Source organism: Helicoverpa zea, chromosome 9, assembly GCF_022581195.2.
Source record: "Helicoverpa zea isolate HzStark_Cry1AcR chromosome 9, ilHelZeax1.1, whole genome shotgun sequence".
Lineage (NCBI taxonomy): Eukaryota > Metazoa > Arthropoda > Insecta > Lepidoptera > Noctuidae > Helicoverpa > Helicoverpa zea.
Genome location: NC_061460.1, coordinates 3814623 through 3833582, shown reverse-complemented (window position 1 = coordinate 3833582; position 18960 = coordinate 3814623). Strand labels below are relative to the sequence as shown.

General features: G+C 35.2%; 2 protein-coding genes across 3 annotated transcripts in view; one reads left to right on the top strand and one right to left on the bottom strand.

The window, feature by feature from the left end:
- Window positions 1–63: 63 nt before the first annotated feature.
- Window positions 64–18451, bottom strand: LOC124633392 (histone-binding protein N1/N2). 2 transcript variants are annotated; one of them, XM_047168587.1, is made up of 9 exons: window positions 18274–18451; window positions 6478–6653; window positions 5945–6048; window positions 5495–5670; window positions 5153–5246; window positions 4632–4769; window positions 4103–4177; window positions 3744–3988; window positions 64–1702 (listed from the first exon to the last, which is right to left on the bottom strand). In XM_047168587.1, exons 2-9 carry the CDS (start codon window positions 6651–6653, stop codon window positions 1499–1501), a joined length of 1212 nt encoding a protein of 403 aa, XP_047024543.1. In that variant the 5' UTR covers window positions 18274–18451; the 3' UTR covers window positions 64–1498. The 2 variants fall into 2 exon arrangements, with proteins under 2 accessions (XP_047024543.1, XP_047024542.1); XM_047168586.1 differs by lacking the exon at window positions 18274–18451 and adding an exon at window positions 7763–7921.
- The window catches only part of LOC124633394, a 44662-nt gene continuing 36626 nt past the window's right edge, over window positions 10925–18960 (top strand). Inside the window, exons 1-2 of the mRNA XM_047168590.1 lie at window positions 10925–11103; window positions 14032–14256. Of these exons, the coding sequence (XP_047024546.1) occupies window positions 14165–14256 (92 nt within the window). The 5' untranslated portion in view covers window positions 10925–11103; window positions 14032–14164. The remainder of the gene's footprint in view (window positions 11104–14031; window positions 14257–18960) is intronic.

The window sequence follows — 18960 nt, the reverse complement described above, 5'->3', positions numbered from 1 at the left end:
GTAGGGGACTTTTGCTTAAAAGGGAAGTTTCTAGTAAAAGCATACAAATAAAATACACTGAAATCTATGAAAATTAATATTTAATTGTAAAACAAGGTCTGAAATGACGATATTACAACATGTTGCTTATATTATTTTATTTACGACAAGCTATCTTACTTACCTTACAATACCTACCTACTACTATCGAAATACCGGAATTCATTTTATTTTAAGAAGCTTGATAAGCACTTTCTATCTTAAACCATCCAATATTTATCCTTTTATTGACGTCAAGCTTATCGAATCCAATCAACATAATTATTGTGAATTTCTAGAAAACGTCTTGTGCTGCAAAAGATAAATTTCAGTACCTATTTTGAAGGTGAGGTCAGCAAAGAGCATTGAGACAATAAAAATTACAAAATACTCTTTGGACAAACTTATCTACCAAAAGTAAATTTTTCATCAGAGCTACCGAAGTTTTTGCAGCTGAGATGTTTGAGTTCGTGGACTAGCTTTTACAAAAGGTCTTCGTTCAAAGGAACAAGGATATTTTAAACTTTTCGATGCCAACTAAGTGGTTAGCTACTAAATATGCATGTGAAATCTCTTTTTAACTCTCGATTTACGTAGTCCCCATTCTAGAAGCAATGCTTCGCGTGTAGAAACAACATAAAATGAAATATTAAATCGAATGATCTGTTCTATAGGAAATAACATAACGCAAATATAGGCTACGATATTTTTTTATATCTCATCTTTTGCATACGAAAGATCTCAGCATTTTCCAAAGACTTTTTTTATTTGTAATGAGAAAGACACTGATGACGACCTGAAGGATTTTGAAAGACCTTTTTGGGTCTCTAAAAGAAGCCTCAAAATCATTCTGGTAAATCTCACTGGAATTTTCACCTTATTTTTTTGGGACAAGAATATGCCTCTTCAAATAGTAATAATAATTTTCTGACAAACACAAGGACTCCACAAAATGTATACATAACAATAATCAGTACACTTAGAAATTAGATTCTCATTAACATTTTGACCACTTTGTACACAATATTATATGCTCAGGCCCCAACGCGTACCTAGGGGTAATTGAAATAATTTACTCTTAATTTTAATAATCTTTGAGCTTGAAAGACAATTTTTTACGAAAAATGTATTGTTATAATGATTTAATAACGAATGGAAGTACTTATGGTCATTTCTGTAAGCCATTAGTGACAATGACTGGCCTTATACGACGAATAAATTGCAATAAAGGTATCATAAAATTCGATATACATACGAATGTTTGTGACATTACATTATAACAAAGGGACGGGTTGTATTACATAATAACATCATAATTACGAATTATTTATTGACCAGATTTATGAAAAAACAAAATCAATTTTCAATATCATCTTACAGGCTCAAAGAAAGCTTCATCACAATCGAACCGATTTTTTAAATAATTTACAATCGCGTGGGGGCCCTTACAGATTAGTAAAAGTGTGTTAGTTCGTCGTATTCACGTGTTCACTCTCTTGGATGCTGAAGAATCTGCTTCGCCCTCACTGGCCTTCCTCTTCCTTTTAATGAGATGAGAAATGTCGGAGGCAGCGGGTTTCGGAGCTGACGATGAACTGGAACTAGAGCTAGGGCCCGCGCCGTTTGACGTTGACGAACCTTCTCCGTTCGTGGAACAGAGCGTCTCGCGGACGCGTTTTATTGTCTGTGGAAAATGTGAAAAGAGGTTCTAATAGTTTGTATGTCTAGGATGTTTCTATTTCATCCTATCATAAAAATAATAGCAGATAGAGCTGTAGTTCAGCCTTTTCAGCATAATATTCGCTTATTTACGATCTTTAATGAAGCAGTATTGTTGATGGAGACAAAGCCTAAAAAAAAATTCTCCACTTATAGGGACTATCTGTTTCAAGAGTTTCGAGTTTATTTTACTAGGTAAAGGACAATGGGCACAAATATATGGGACCTGGTATACCCCACCAATAGGAATGTCATATATATCATTGGATAGGCCTTTTTATGTAGGACAAGATTTACTATGACAGCTTTGCTGAAATGTTTGTCCGTTCTGAGATATAGATCAAAAACTGTGCTAAAGTTAGAACTATATAAGTAATCTATTGATACCTCAAGTTTTTAAAGGAAAATCTAAGTACTAATAACTTTAAGTCTTGTAAGTACTACTGTGCCCGTTAGGATCCATAATTGTTACTATTATGTAGCATTTCAACCTTTTATTGTACCAACTGGATGTTGGGCGTAGCGAGAAACCGCACCAATAGGAAAGTCATACATATCATTGGATAGGTCTTTTTAACTGGTACAACATTTACTATGACAGCTTTGTTCTATTGTTTGTCCGTTCTGAGATATAGATAACAAACAATCTTAAAACTGATGCTAATCAATACTGTAATCTGATTTTCTTTCATATACAAGACTTACACTTAGTAGTTCTTAGATTTTCCTTTAAAAACTTGAGTTATCAATAGATTACTTAGTTCTAACTTTTGCACAGTTTTTGATCTATATCTCAGAACGGACAAACATTTCAGCAAAGCTGTCATAGTAAATATTGTTCTACATAAAAAGGCCTATCCAATTATATATATGACATTGCTATTGGTGGGGTATACCAATCTGCCCATTGTCCTTTAACTTTTGGTTTGTTGAGTGTTTCATCATTCAATAACACTTGATAAAACTGGATTATTTAAATCGATAAAGTTTCGGTTAGAAAGGGAACTCAATGAGCAGTGTCCAAAAATATTGAGTATAAGAAAAATAATATTGAGATGAAGAAAAAAACCATGAATAGAACATCAATGGCCATGATCACAAAATACTAAAGCAACATATCAACCACATGGCCATTCATGTATTGGGTACATCTGAAATAACACACAGGGTATAATTTTGAACAGATTTATTTCAAAATGTTGCAAAACACAATAGATTCATGGCCTTGTGGTAAAAATGTTGGCTTAAAACTAACATGATTGAAATAAAAAAATCAGTACATTGAGCTTATATCTACGAGTATTAATTATAAGAAAAATAAATGCTGCTTGATTAGCTACCAATCTGGTTAAATGAGATTATATACCATCAGTCTATCTATTTACGTATAAAATGCAGGGCTTTCTCTTGTGCAATCCTTACATAGTCATACTAACATTACCAATTACAATATCACAATCAAGTTAAACAGTCCTAAGAAGACAACTTACAGTCCTTAATTTCAGTTAATACTGGGTTTAATCGACTTTACCAGCTTTCTCAAATCACATATTCAACAATTTCAAAGCATAAGGCACACATTCATACCAAAAGTTCCAAAAAAAAAAATACTAATTATAATTAACACACAAATATTAAAATTAACAATCACAATATCACAAACGGTGGCATGATTTTAGCAATTTGGCACTTAACAATTTAGGAACAAATTCTATTTTAATTTTTTACTATCACATTGTCGTGGAATGTCAACTATCCTTAATTACACAAAGCTTTTTTTAAATAAAGCTGTATACATACTTTATTTAACCATCAAAACTGTTGCCTTCAGAATGAATTGTACTAACTACAGCATTTAGCTTTGCAGTTATAAAAGAGGCATATGTTCGCAACAAAGAAGAATTTCTGACTTAAGATTGACATTCAAGCTGACAGTGTGACCTTTCCTTAATGATCATGTTACGTAACATTTTCCTGGTAACTTCAATACATTCGCAGGGTCTTACCTCAGCCTTATAGTCCATCATATCCTGAATTTTCTCCTGTATTTCAGGCAGAAGTTCCTTTAACTCCTTAATTTCTCCTTCCACAGAGTAGAATGGGTCCGCTGTAGTGAATTTCTTGACTGTAGCATCGTCGGTCACGGCAGCAGGGTTTTCTAGTGTCTTGATTCTAGTTTCTAGAATGTTTGCTGCATTTTTGAAGTGCGTGATCGCGTCTTCGAAGTTTGATGCCAGGGAGTTTGCCAAACCTGAAGTGTAATGAAAGGATTGGTATGTGATATGAGTATTTAAAAACATTTAATTTTGGGAATATAATAGTAATTGCATAATGTTCAGATCATATTAGGAATATAATTTCTTACCAATTTGATAATGAGTCTCTGCAATGCGCCTGTCGTCACTGCGATAAAGTTCCTTCTGAAGATCAAGACAGCTCTCTGAAAGCAGATATTTTTTTATGAATAAAACATATACAAACCCAAACAATTTTCTACAAGCACTAGCCTAGAGGCCTCATGTATGCTAGTGGAAGGGTACAAAAGTATGCTAACAGACTTCACGAGTGGAGTTTGTTGCACCACTTCTTCCCAGAAATACCAATAATAATGAAATAAATAGGGAGCGTTGTTTCATCAGTTTCAGGAGCTTTTTTGGTACATTTTGCAGTTAGTTATTTATTATCTCTATGAATATATATGATATTTGTAGTTTAAGTGGTTTTGTAAAATGGCAGCAGAGTAAATAGACTGGTATAGCTTTTCCAAGTTGAAATGGTGGGTCCCTCAATTTAATAATCTAATTGTCAAAATTCTTTCTATAGATGATGACCGATATATAGAATGTTGTCTGTTTATGAGAAGATGTTGAGGTAAGTACAATCTATATACTAACGCATGTCAGTGACAGCCTTGTCGTAGGTCTCGCTCTCGAGCGCCACCTCGCCGAGCGCGAGGTACACGTCCGCCAGCTGCGCGCGGCCCGCGCCGCCGCCCTCCTGCACGCGGCGGTACAGGATGCTGCGGGCTAGGTCTGTAGGAAAATAAACAGACTTAGATAAAAAAAAACTCCTGTTTAAAAAGGTAGCACCCTATTTTGTACCCATGTTCTTTGCAAAATAAACAATTTGATTTGATTTGTATCAATATTTTGCTTGTTTTGAATCAATAACAGTTACTTTGGTAAATAAGGGAAATGGCTTCTTTAGAGTCAATTTAAACTTGGATAGATATACCTTGAATGAAATCACATACACACACAACAGCAAAAAAATAAACCAAATATGTTAGGGTCAGTTATGCCATATATTGTAAAATTATAAGGAAAAAAAATATCTAATGATATCAAACAGCACTATGTATAGTCAATGTAAGTTCTCTCAGAGAATGTGAAATTATAACAATGTATGAACTTACCAAGCATTTCCCACGCAAGTTGTAGGTTATCAACATCATCCTCAGCATCGACATTCATTGCAGACTCGTCGTGTGCGTCGCCGTTTGTTGTTCCCTGTTCAAATAAAATCAGTAAGAATTAACTCAAACTCAAAATCATTTATTCGAACTTCGCTGCAAAACAGAACTTTAAACAATACAGTCCAGAACAGATGTCAAGGAAAGGACCCCTTAACTATGCTACAAGGGTGGATCAATAACAACAATTGGTGTTTTGTAAATTTTCCTGGACAATGTTCTGTGTGACCTAGTGTTCATCCATTTTTAGAACTGGAAATGCAATAAAATACATGTTTAACTTACAGGTTCCTCGTTATCTTCTTGTGCAGTGCTGCTGCCCGGCTCCTCTTCCTTAGTGGTGGACTCCGCTTCACTCTTCTCTACTTCTCCGTTTGCTTTCTCCTTCTCTGGTTCTGCTGTCTCATCTACCTCTGCCTCTGCTTCTCCATTCTCGCCATTTTCACCATTCTCTTCTTGTTCTGTGGTCATAAATAAAATATTATTTAAGTACTTATAAAAATTCCATATATGGTAAGGTGCAAAAACTGAGAAATTTTGTAAATTTTCTATCAATCTTCTTTTTTAAATTGGTAAAGTAGTAGTTTTCGAGCCCACATGGTACGGTATGTGTTTGTATACAGTACACACATAAAAAATCATCTTTTATACAAGTTTAGATGTTAGTTGTTCAGATGTGTTTAGAATCTCAAACTTTCTAAATCTAAAGTTAAGATAATACACAAAGTTACATACCTTCCTCATCTTCTTCCTCCCCATCAGCATTACCAGACCCTGGCATGCCATCTCCTAGGACTCCACTCTCCTCTCTTGATAAACCAAGAAGGGCTTTACCATACCTAGAAGAGATAGAACACAACATTACTGGCTGTTTCCTGCAGTTTACCAATTTAACAAAGGAATAACTTCCAGCACCTTGATAAAAATTGGCTTACCTGATTTTTTTATATATTTATTACATTTTCAATGAACATATGGCTTCATCTAAATCAATTCAGTGTTTGTATAGTGTTTGTATAAAAGAGTAACAAACATCAGAATTATCTCAATTTTTAACATAAGTGTGATACAATTAACATCTGTTGTAAACCATTGTGCTCAAACTTGTAAAAAGCTAACTTTATTATCACCCCAGTACTGGAAAAAGACATCTTCTAAAGATGGAACAAACAATATAATGTAGGAGAAGAGATGTTGAAAAAATGTAGCAAAATTCATATAATTTACATTCAAAATAAGATTTTAAGTTAATTTTAAGTTTTACTAACCATAAATAAGCCTCAGCGCACTGATCGGCAGTGTCTCCGTGTTCCTTAGCGAGTCCTTCACAGGCCTCTGCAAGGGTGCTGGCTGCCGCACTGAAGTCTCTCACAGCCAGATGTCTGCGACCCGCAGCCAACAGCTCCAAAGGGGACGATGTTGATACTTCTGATACCTCAGTCATCTGTATATAGACAATAGTGTTTTGTTTTTATTTGAATAATTATAAGGCTTAGCTTAGGATTAGCTTCCGCCAGCGGCTTTGCCCAAGTGGTGTCTTGATAAAAAGTAGCCTATGTGTTAATCCAGGGTATCACCTATTTACATACCAAATTTCAATCAAATCGGTCCAGCCGTTTTAGCGTGATTGAATAACAAACATACATCCATACATTCTCACAAACTTTCACATTTATAATATAAGTAGGAAGTAGGATGGGTTGTATGGCTAACATTTTGCCCGAGTAACTAGGTAGAGGAGGTCAGATAGGGCAGTCGCTCTTTGTAAAACACTGGTACTCAGCTACATCTGGATAGACTGAAAGATGACCCCAACATAGTTGCGAAAAAGGCTTGGAGGATGGGTTGTATGGGTAACATTCAGATCTTCATGTGAATGTTGTAGGTAGGTTGCTGTTTCAATGTAATAAGGTGTTTTTTTTTAGTATTTTACTGATGTTTAGTAATGTAGACTATACCTACAATTGAAGGCGTTTGTAGTGAGACAATGAGTACCTACTTGATGATGTCATAGAAAACTTTGTGATAACTATCTCTATTGTGCATTAATTATAGATGTGTGGATACACTGATTAAAGGTACGTATAGTCAATTTGTACCGACTTTATATCTGAACACAAAGAGAAAACGAGTATTCGGACAAGTCGTCTGGTTTTCTCGCTAAACCACTCAATGAATGTCAATTATAGGGCATTGTACCCCACTTCTAGCCGCAATAAAACCGTTTTACTAGACAAACTAACGAAGACCTTACGGTGAAAGACACATTAACTTTCTTTTCTCCATTTCCACGATGTAACGGTCGGCGACAGTATAACAATACCTACATCAATAAATACAATAGACGACTAGCCAATTCCACGTGGAAGGGCAAAGAATTTCGTTTCAAGCCGCAAACAACGTAAAAATTACAGTAAATAGTATCATTTTAAGTTGAAATGATATAGTTTAGTAGAAAAAACTAACATTTCTATGCAAGAACCGCGCCAAAATGTTAAGATTCCGCAATCGATGAGTAAGCATGTTGCAGTGAATTCTGAGGTCAATACTTACTTTTGCGGTTTCTTTCACGTAGTACGATAATTCTAACACAAAATAACTATTAAATTCAATGCAAAAACCATTAAAAGTTGAATTAATGAAAGCGTGTCGCACTCCGATTCCGTTTGCTTGCCGTTTAAAACAGATAAAAAAAAAACTCAATTGAAATGGATTTGACAGATACGTCAAATAAGCTGTTGTCAAAAAGTTAGCCGTTCTATGATGTTAGTAGTCTATGATATGTGTTTATGGTCTTATTCCCGCGCTTTATTAGCTGGATTTTTACCGCGGTTATTTGAAATTACAAAATTACGCTCTACAAAATGCATGATAATTTATTACTTATCCAAATGTTATTGATTACCTACTCTTATCGTTTACATAATATGGAACTTAAAATTTTTATGTTTTTAAGAATAAACAATAAAATAATATACATTTAGGAAAGAACAAAATTATCTGCGAGTGCGAGCTGATTTACTTGATAGTGTTGATTTACTTTTAAAGTTTCATATTTACCTTTGTTACTACCTTTTAACAAAGATAAATACGAAAGAACAATGTCAGGTTTCGGCCCACCCAATCAACTTTTAAAACTGAATTCTCACGTACACAAAGTTCTTTACTACAACAATTTACATATAAAATACTAACTTCTTATAAAATAGTTAATTGTTATCTAGAACTTTTCCAAAAAAAATATCATGTTAATAAGTAATTATTTTGTTTTTCGAGTTCAGGTTTTTCGTTTGAATAATTTGGTTTTGAGAAGTTCAATGCAAAAGTGGAAAACATAGAAAAGCTTCTGACAGTAAACTACACAAAAAACTGTAAGAATTTTCACTGTACATGAAATATTTTTATTGAGTCTGACATTGTTCTTTAAATATTAAGTATGTGTATTGCTTACTTAATTGATCATTGTTACGCTAACATCAAAAACTTAAATTTTTTGAACGAATTATTTTATTGCGCAACTATTTAACAGCTAACATTAGGTAAGTACAATATTTTTGAGATCTCCATTTTCAAAGAAGCTGGCTGACTGATTGAATGACTGACATAATCATCAACACCGGGCCTGAACCTGTGCCTAAGCTTTAGGTTAGAGACTTGACATTTTACAGGGGGCTATGTAGGTATTACTAATCTTCCGCTTTTAATTAGGTGCTTAATGAATAACGTCGATATATCTAATTAATGACAGTGCAGCTTGCATCGTGTAATGACACAGGGTGGGTTACTATCGACGTTTCCCCCGCCCAACCCAAAGCGGTCACCCGCCCAATCAAACTTTAGTAATGTTTGCGCATTATCGAGATACTTATCGATAAATTGGTACATAAGGATATGTTGAATCTATCGATATTTTACATATTTTAGGTTTTTTTTTTAAAGGAAAACCATTATGTATTCATTATTAGAGTAAGTAAGTACCTTTTCTTGTCATTACTTTCAATCCAATCAACATGTCTATCCCTGAATCTAACCACTCGAGCGTCCAAGCCGCGCGGTGATTCTCGGCCCACCTGTCCGCGCATGAAATGTCAATTGCTTTTTTACGACCAAGCGAGACTCTTTCAACAAAAACGATTACTACTGAAAAACTACAATAGCTAGATTCGAATAAAAAATACTCACGGAAAGCTAAAAAAACGTAAAATTTTATTTGGTTAAAAGTAAATTACTTTAATTAATATTATAGGATGATAATAAAGTATAAAGTTGAGGATATCAAAAAAAATATCGTATATTTTTTTTATTCAGAGTTTTATAAGAAAAATATAGTGGTTACTGGTGACAATGTTTTTTTATTATACAGGATATACTCTTTAAAATGATACCAATATCTTAATATAAATATTTAGTTTTCTGTCATGAAAAAATAAACAAAGTTAAGTGTTTCTCAAGCGGTCACTGGGCCTCGGGCGACGTAAAAATATGAGAAAATGGTCGCCCGGCTAATAGCGAGTTCACACGACGAGGTTCTTTTTATTAATTTTTTTTATTAAATTTTTTAATTAAAGGTATACTTTTTATAATTTTACTACATATCCTTTTTTATTGTTAAATATATATATTTTTTATGTTAAATAGAAAAAAAGAAAGCGGTTATTGGTATTACAGTAAAATAAATACACTGTAAAACTGAAAAAAAAGCAGTAAACAAACATTATAATGCGCAAGGGCCTAAGCTCAGTAAAGCCACATTTTTAACAAACCACAAAACATTCCCAAATCGATCATAAAACGCTCCGTGTGAACAAACCATTATTTACGTTGTAAGTAGATCTGTCCAAGGGGAGTCTGCGCACCAACACTAAAATCATGAATCACGTCTTAACATTTTAATCATTATAGACCCCATCTCAATGTATTTCGTTTGTAAATGGCCATTGACGTGCTAATAGTGAAGGATTCTCGTATATTTTGCATTTATTTAACAAAAATAACCAATTAGAATACACTGTAAACAATAGAAAAGTATCAAACGATGATCGTGTACTGATCGTATAACTTTTCCAACTAAATTATACTATGTAAACGTTTTGAAATTGTCGTAATAATACATATTTCGTAAAGGAAATTTCTTCACGTTTATTTTGATATAAAATAATAATTTAAATAAGGTATAAAACAAAAAACTTACCACATTTTTGTTAAGAGCTCCACACACAAAAAAGTCACTTGTCAAAAACGACGAACTGTCACTTCAATATATTTTTTTATAAATTTTATGTTGTGTGCAATGGGCACAGAAAAAATCACAACTCACTGATGACAAATTTCATAACGCGCCATCTAGTATCAATCAACTATATTAATACCACCTGGCTATAGCGCTGTACACGTTTAAACTGAACGATGTCGTTCGGTGACTGTAGTCACCATGGACGCTTAAGGCAAGAGTTTTTTGTGACTGTAGTCACCTCGGACGCTTGAGTGGCTAACATTAATACATAAAATATGTCTTTTTTCATTGCCTATGCAAATGCCAAATGTCAAAATCAATTAATTTTGTAACAACATTCATAATCAATATTTTACGCAGCAAACCAAATTCCTAAACAGCATAAGTGGATATACAATCAATGTTTACCAACTATCGATAAAACAGTTTTCCCTAGCGCCAGCACTACGTACCGCTTCATTTTCCCACTTTCCCTCAGTTTGTCTGCAACGGGTGGACCGGCAACTCGTGCTTACGTGCTTAACCCTTCGCGAACCTATTACAACCCTTTATTGACATACCAATCACGCGACATCTGAATAAAAAGTTTTCCTGGTCTGTTTAAAAAAATGTGACAAAAGTCTGTTGTATTTTTTCTGTGAGGTGGTGCGAACACATTAATGTGAGTCTTTTTAATTAAGTATTATGTTTATAAGCCGCTTTTTTACATTAAAAATATTTATCTAACCCAAGATAAGCTTCTGTACTCACTTGAAAAAATATTTTGTTTTGAACCAAGACTTTGGATATCGCAAGCTGCTTTTATCTTTTGGGTATTTATTCGTTCCTCATACACCTGCCCTATGATAATGACACCTAGTAGGCACATTGTTGTAAGTAGGTACTTGCCTAGTACAAAACACGTCTGATAGATTAAGGTCGTTCAGTGAACCCATACGATTTATATTGCCTAGTTTCCTAAACTACTCGCACACTGGGTAAACTAATTACTACCAGGGTACTTTTTTAAATTAATACCTAAACACATTCGTTGTAATTCCACTACAATTATCGGTATCACTATCTATTCTATGGTTAATTACTCAAATGACCTTTGTTGAAGGTTTGCTTAGGTACGCAACTATGTATCATTAAGCAAATACGACCTATATAGTAGATACTTCCTCCCTCTATTGTCGATTTTTTGGGCGACTAAGATATAACGCACTTATATAACTTCATCCTTTTCGTTGCCGGAAAATGTGTCTCTATTTAGGCAGCTATGTATAATATACAAACACCGCTAATACATATTGACTAGCTTTCGCCGGCGGCATCGCTCTTTTTCTGACACTACAGCTCAAACCACCAGATGTATATCACATTTTTGTTTGAATTTGGCGCCGCATCTTGTCTTTTTCTTCCATACCATGCGCTAATTGAAGTAAAAAAAGAATAATGAAATAATAGATAAATAAATAATACACAATGATACCGTAACCATTCCTGTCCATTTTTAAAGCAATAATGGTAGAAAGGTTCGATTCCGCTTCATCATCAGCCTTTTCGTCGTCCCACTGCTGTGCACAGGCCTCCTCCCTAAAGCGGCCAACCGTCCCGCATTCTGCGGGACCGTCCCGCAATGCTTGACGAAATCCCGTTTTGAAATTATTAGTAAAATAGTCCCGCAAAACGTTGTATGCGTCCCGCATGTCCCGCATCCCTATTTTTCTACCACGCTTCTACACAACACCCACCTGCGCGCACGCACACAGATTACTTATAATCTCTTTGAAAATAAGACAATAGTGCACGCTGTGACACGATATTGATAGGTTAAATTATAGCTTTTTGCTTACGGTTTTTATTTTATCAGTTCCGTCCGATCATTTTTCAATGCACCCCCCCCCCCCCTTTTCACGAAAGGTTAAGTCCCGCATTCAGTTTTCGGAAAGTTGGCCGCCTTACTCCTCCCACCCAAGAGAAGGGTTGGTTCCATTTAAATACCTAACAAAATTCGCTCTACATAATACACTAGAGTAGATCTGAAGAATGTTAATACTGCATATAGCGAAGCATAAAATAAATAGGCGTGCACACCACAATTTGCGAACGTTACCTTTACCTTTATAACTCACAAAGATATATTATTATGTTTATACTTGGATAGGCAGGGTAACAGAGAACTTGGACAATTTATTACGGTCTGAACAAAAGATGAACTGACAGAGGTTTGAAGTGTTAGAAGAAAAATACAAAGCCAATAGGTTGATATTCAATAAATAAAATCATTCTTCTTTATGATCAGGAGGCACGTTTTTATGGTGCTTGGCAGTCATTTGAACAGTCTTTATGGGTAGTCAGGAGCCAGTAATTTTGAAAACCTGCCCTTCCAAGGGATATTGGTTTGCCCTGGTAATTGTAACTAGTAGAGGTCAGATCGGTAGTCGCTCCATGGAAAACACTAATCGCAATAATCTGTTATCCACATGGTAATCTGGACGTAATGAGCCATCGTTTGAAAAGTAGAAAAATAAACACATTTGTGTCTTCTAAGCTACTGTCACAGTATAAGGTATCATCATTTTACTATCATCTTGACAAGGAAAATATGTAGGGTCCACTACACTTGCCGAAAACTATAGTTGGGCTCCACACAGACAATTAAGCACCACACGATATCCGCAATAGTTGCAAATACTTACTTGAAGGGAAAATAAATAACCCCAAACATATACACTTCAGCATTTCTCCCCCATATAGGCGTGTTTTGGCAGTAGGGTGAACATTTCGTGGGCGTGCCAAGAATATCAAAATCAGCACTTCCAAATAAGTAGGTTATGAATGTAAGGGATTAATTTTACCCCAGTAAAATGTGATTACTTCTGTAATAAAGTTGGGCCAATTCATCAGACTTATTTTTACTCGTCTGACCTAAAAGTCAGAATATCACTCTTCGGCTTACGTTATTACAAAAAATAGTAATAAAATTCTAGTCGCGCCTCTGCCCCTATGAACAAAATGTATGAATTATTTTGTATTTTCTGAAGTGTAAACGCGTTTGTCACACGCAATATCGGATTAGTGTGAATATTTTCAACGAATTTTATATTCAACATGCGGCTTTACTCGAGCAGGGCTTTGGTGCAGCTGGTGTTTATTATTATGCTTTACATAAATACATAGAGTCCTATTTACGAATGCTTTATACATTTTTCATGTCAAAGCTAAAATGTCTAAAGAGAAAACAGCAATCTGAACCTAAGTACCTATGTTTTCACGCAATAGGTACAATTCTAGCCCGAGATGAAACAAATTTGTTTATGAACATTTTCTGATTTCCTTACAATAGCAAATCTTTCCTCTTGCAAAAGGGTATACAATCCTCTCAAAACTTGCCATTTCCGAGCGTCTCGTACTGTTTATGACCACTATTCTGACCTTTGCTTCTGACCCAACTGTTACATCTCGCCCGGAACGATAAACAGACGGTGTATTATGAGTATTTCCTTTGTTCACAACGAAATGAGTAAACACAAGACACAAGTCTGACCGGGAGAGGTATAAGGTTTCTTTGTTATTTTTCTCAGTATTGTTTTTTTTCTCTCAGGTGAGGAGTATTGTCTCCTCGGCGACCAGATGATCAGTTTTAGTGTTATCGGGAGCGACAGAAGGTCACAAAAATTGCTCCCCACGGCAGTCCAGCTCGCGCGTACATCGCCTACCACAAGCTCGGGACAGGCATGGAGGCCCAGACCGCCACGCCGCAAACCGAGTGCGAATGTGGTGTGCACCCCTCAGTCTTCTATCTACTGGCCACCTTGCTCCTCACCAGGTGAGTTCTGTAATCTTCCAGACATGCACGCTCATCGTATGCTTTATCGGCCCATATTCCTGACAAACGAAACATAAGACTGTTTCGCAGTAGACAATTGGACATTCTACAGCTAAGATGATAAGAATGATGATAATTCCTGCAGACAGACGACTTACTTACTCAATTCATGGCCTCTACAAGAACAGCCAGTTAAAAATTGATAACACTTTAAAAAACCGAATTAAAATCTTTAATTATAAAAGGCTAGAATGGGTTTAGAAAGCATGTTTCAAAAAGTTTTTTTCTTTTCGGCCTGTCTTATGATTGATGAGTTTAATCATGGCCACCTTTTTAAAATTGAAGTGAGCAAGATCTCTCATCTTTATGGCTTTAAGGGTTGATTTTATACAAAGGGCTGTTACTTGCTACCTATTCAAGTAGGTAAGATGGTTGATCTTCGTGACTCAACATTTCTACCAACCGCTAGAATTAAATAGAAAGTATAATTAAAAACAATGTAAAACGAAATATTCAAACCACCTATTTTATCATTGTGCTCTCAACAGCTGGTCGGTCCTCAACACAACTTAAGGGATAAGGTAATAGGTAGGTATACACGGATAACCTATCCCTAAGTGGTTGGCAACCCTCGTTAACTAAACTCAAATATACTATAGTGTTAATACTGCTTGGTATTTATCAAAGGGTCCCTTTAACGACAGACTATTGATAGCTACGTAGTATAGCGATAAATCTTATTTTGTTAATCATTTAACGGTTTTGTCAAGCAAACCTTTTTATTAAAATTCAGTTCAGACTAAACCGCCCAGCTTTGCAATAGTGGGGTGCCGTTTAGAATTGCAAATATTTATTTACCTTTCTAAAAAATCTGTTTCGGGTCTATTCCATAAACAACATTCATTGAGTGAAAAGGTACACATTCAGATACCGCGAATATTTTGAATGTGGAACCGATCGCATGATACAAACCAATTTGATGTAGATCTCCGTCGGATTAGCTCATAAAAATGTGTTTATCGAACATAAACATCATTCCTCCGACATTTATTATCATAGATACAAAATACGGAACATAAATAAAAACTCGGAAAACGAACTAATTGGGAAATATGGCAATATTCATCTTGCGACAGACGTGTTCGCTAAAATTGCCACTCGACGCCCGCCGCCTCAGAAATTTAATATTTTTTCATAAAAGAGGATGAAGAAAAACGAGTTTCACGTTGGTTTAAAAAGAAAGTTAAATCTTTGAAAGGAGCGCAAAGCTTGAATCAAGTTTGATAAAAATAGAGCTTAGAGACACGCTACCCTTTTCGCCTTTACTGAAAGCGGATAGTGAACGAGCGTAAGCTCTTTGTAAAGCCTGAAATTGATTGCAACGATTGTTTAAATTCGTTTGTACCTGCTTGAGTACTAACGGAATTTAAAACGAATTTGTTTTACTGACGATTTATGGAGCCGATTTAAACATGAAGAACTTAAATGTAATACCATTTTGGCTTTTGGTATACCAGAGCGCATTCCAATAACTAAAGTTAAAAGATATCTATACATTATTTAATATTGTTACATAACGTCCTCCAGATGACGGCAATTGGCTTTTATGATGAAGTCGAAACTTTCACTTTTTACAAACGTGATAAAACTTTTTCTTTGATAAAATACTTTTTATTCTATACCTACCCAGATATTCCGAATCAATATCCCTTAGCACTTAGTCCCATATTGTTACCTTCCAACAATGACATAGGTAACCCTTCTACGCATAACTGGCTAACGACAAACATTCGAAAGGAAAGTTCCTAGCATTCAAAGATTTCCTCTTTTCCTTTATTGCTCACTGGGCCAATACCCATTTACATACATTTCCTTAAAGGAGCAAATGGATTGACATAATCATAAATCTTATGTAATAAATAAGCTCCTAAAGGAATTTCTGTGTTGTCAGGAAAACATAAGTTTTGGTGTAAAGATGGAATATGGAGATAGATCGGCAAACAATACTTGTTGGTCAATAAAGAGGTTAGCTAACTTTCTGGAACTTTTTCTTCGCATAACTATGTATTATGTATGTTGTACCTAAAAATACATAACCTTTATTTGTTTAGGATTTGTAGGTATACAAATAAGACTCACACATAATATTTGTTCATTTATTAATGTTTCATAGGTAACTTGAATTAGGTCCGACATTGGTCATGGTTTTCATTTTTATGTATTTGATGGTAAATATACCTAAGCGTTTTAACTCGTAACAAACAACATATTTTCATTACGTCGTATTTGACCTATTCGGTCAATAAGTCGCAAACGATACGGTCATACAAAATGGTTCCCTGTGGGAAATGAGCCACAAGTTGAAGGACGTAGTCATAGCCATATACCTACCGACTTTTTACCTACAAATACCTATTTAGTTAGTAAAAGGCGATGGGTAGGGGTAGATATTTGAAACGCTAAGAAAATCGTAGTTTTCAAGGTACGGATATCTACGTGACTTTAATCAAAGCAGAAGTCAGAAAACGTCGACAAAAAATACAACAAAGAAAAGAACACAATACAACGTGATATTTCAAATCCCTTTGCTGAGGATAAAATCTACGTTTGAGAACTGCGAAGGTTCTAACCTTAGAGAATTTAACCAACCAGAGAAGAAGGGCTTTTGCCGTGTCTTCCCCTTTGCCAACGATATTACATTGTGTGTCAAGTATGTTATGCTTGTGTTTGTGATTTTTATTACAGATATTATTGAAATGCACATACTATAAGGAAGATATCAATATACATATTTCCTATGTTCCATTCGTGTTCATGTTTAAAACAAAGAATTGACTCCTTTGTGCTCACGGCAGCTCAGGATTGTAGCTCATAATAGATACAAACAAATGTGGCATTCTAGTAAAATAACGCTTTATTTGATAATACGATGGGTCTGAATCCACATGAAAGCGAGTGTAAACAGGATAAAACAAAAGACGAGAGACTACGACTCACGCTCACGCCAAATTGACAGATATAAACATATTGACGGAACGTGCCTACTAATGAAAGTCGGGAAAGTCTGTACGTAAATTCTTTTTAGGTAAGACTTTTCTTGATAAATCGCCTGGATTACGTACCTGGTTAATTTGGGTAAACCGCTTACCTAACTGCAAATCGAAAATGCTTAAGATGCCTGTGGTATGCTTTACGTGAACGTGTAAAAGGCACATAAAAGAAAATTTTCATATGCGCGATTAACTGAAAGCTTAAGCATTTAATATACCTACAAATAATCTACCCATCTGCTCACTAACTATTTGATAAAGCTTAGCACACAAGAGTTTCACAACAATGTTTCCGAATCGAGTTTCGTTTGTCGGCACGGTGCTAAAGACATGCCTTAATTGGCTCCACACACCCGAGCTAGATTTAATTTTGAAACAAAGACACTACCTGCATTGTTTTCTCATACACTGGAAAGTAACGAATTTGGCTCAGTTTCGAAAATCATAACGTCTGGGTGTCTTTCTTATTTTGAACGTCACTGTACCTATTGTATATCGACTAGAATTATATTATGAGTAGATACTTATATTCGAACCCGCGATTTATCGATTGTTTGCAGCCCGACAGTCTACATTATTTTACGAATAATTAAAAAGGTTTCCACAACAGAATATTAAAAAAAATCGATAGCTGTTGTTTATGACAGTATAAAAGTTCACATTTGCACGTTCCCACCCTGTCAGTGAACGGTAAATGGATTCATTTCCTACAATTGCCTTTCACAAATTGCTTGGCAAGATAAGTGGTCTTATAAATGACTGTGTAATTTGCAAGCTCTTTGCCGTCGGTTTTAACCGCGTCCTGAGGGAACTAGCCGAAGTACGAGCGAGTTAATTGCGATTGGTTGGCTAATGACCTCAATAAGTTTTATTAAAAGCTTAGACATCCAAAGAATTGCCAAAGTTCAATGATAACAGCAAAAAATTATTATAACACGAATTAACAATTAGACTAAGCCATGTGTACCTCCTATGTACCAGCTATTATATTTGTAAAGCTCACTGGTACGGTCTGATCTCTCTCCAGTCGTTTTGGATTACTTTTGTTGTTTTCAACTTGTGTCTGCGCATATGTTTATGCATTATAAGGCCTTGCTTCTTTGAGGATAGCTGAAAAATAAAATTATTATCATTTGTAAGAATATGCACTATAGGTGACAGTAATATACTGTCAATTACAACACACATTTGTCGCAACACCCACAAAATAAGCAACAATACAAACACAATATCTCTGAATAAACAAAGCACTAACAAAGCTAACTATTAGCGGTATTGTGCCCCAGCGGACCATTACTAAGCATTTACAATTCAGTTATTGTACACAAACAAATTTACAGGCGGTAGCTGAAGTAAATATCGTTATGTTACTGAGCAGTGATAAATTGAGAATACGGCGTATAAAATTAATTGTTCTTATCCCTTGGAATCTTAAGAGTACGCGCATACTACAAACTTTTAGTCGACGCCGACGGTTTGTTCGGGCTCATAAATGAATTTGGAAATGAATGGTAGTACATATAACAACGATCAGGTATTTCGCCGATATCAGACCGACTAAAAACTTTGACTTAATTTTAGATATTCTTAAAAAAAAAAAATATTTTTGTCGGCCGGCGGTCGACCCGATGATTGGCGAAAATTTTTAAGAAAA

Excerpts from the sequence above, each read along its gene's own strand:
- LOC124633392 (XM_047168587.1), bottom strand. The coding sequence starts at position 6,653 with ATGACTGAGGTATCAGAAGTATCAACATCGTCCCCTTTGGAGCTGTTG. Across the intron at positions 6,049-6,477 it reads TGCGCTGAGGCTTATTTATG|GTATGGTAAAGCCCTTCTTG; the intron begins GTTAGTAAAACT and ends TATCTCTTCTAG. Across the intron at positions 4,770-5,152 it reads ACTTGCGTGGGAAATGCTTG|ACCTAGCCCGCAGCATCCTG; the intron begins GTAAGTTCATAC and ends ATTTTCCTACAG.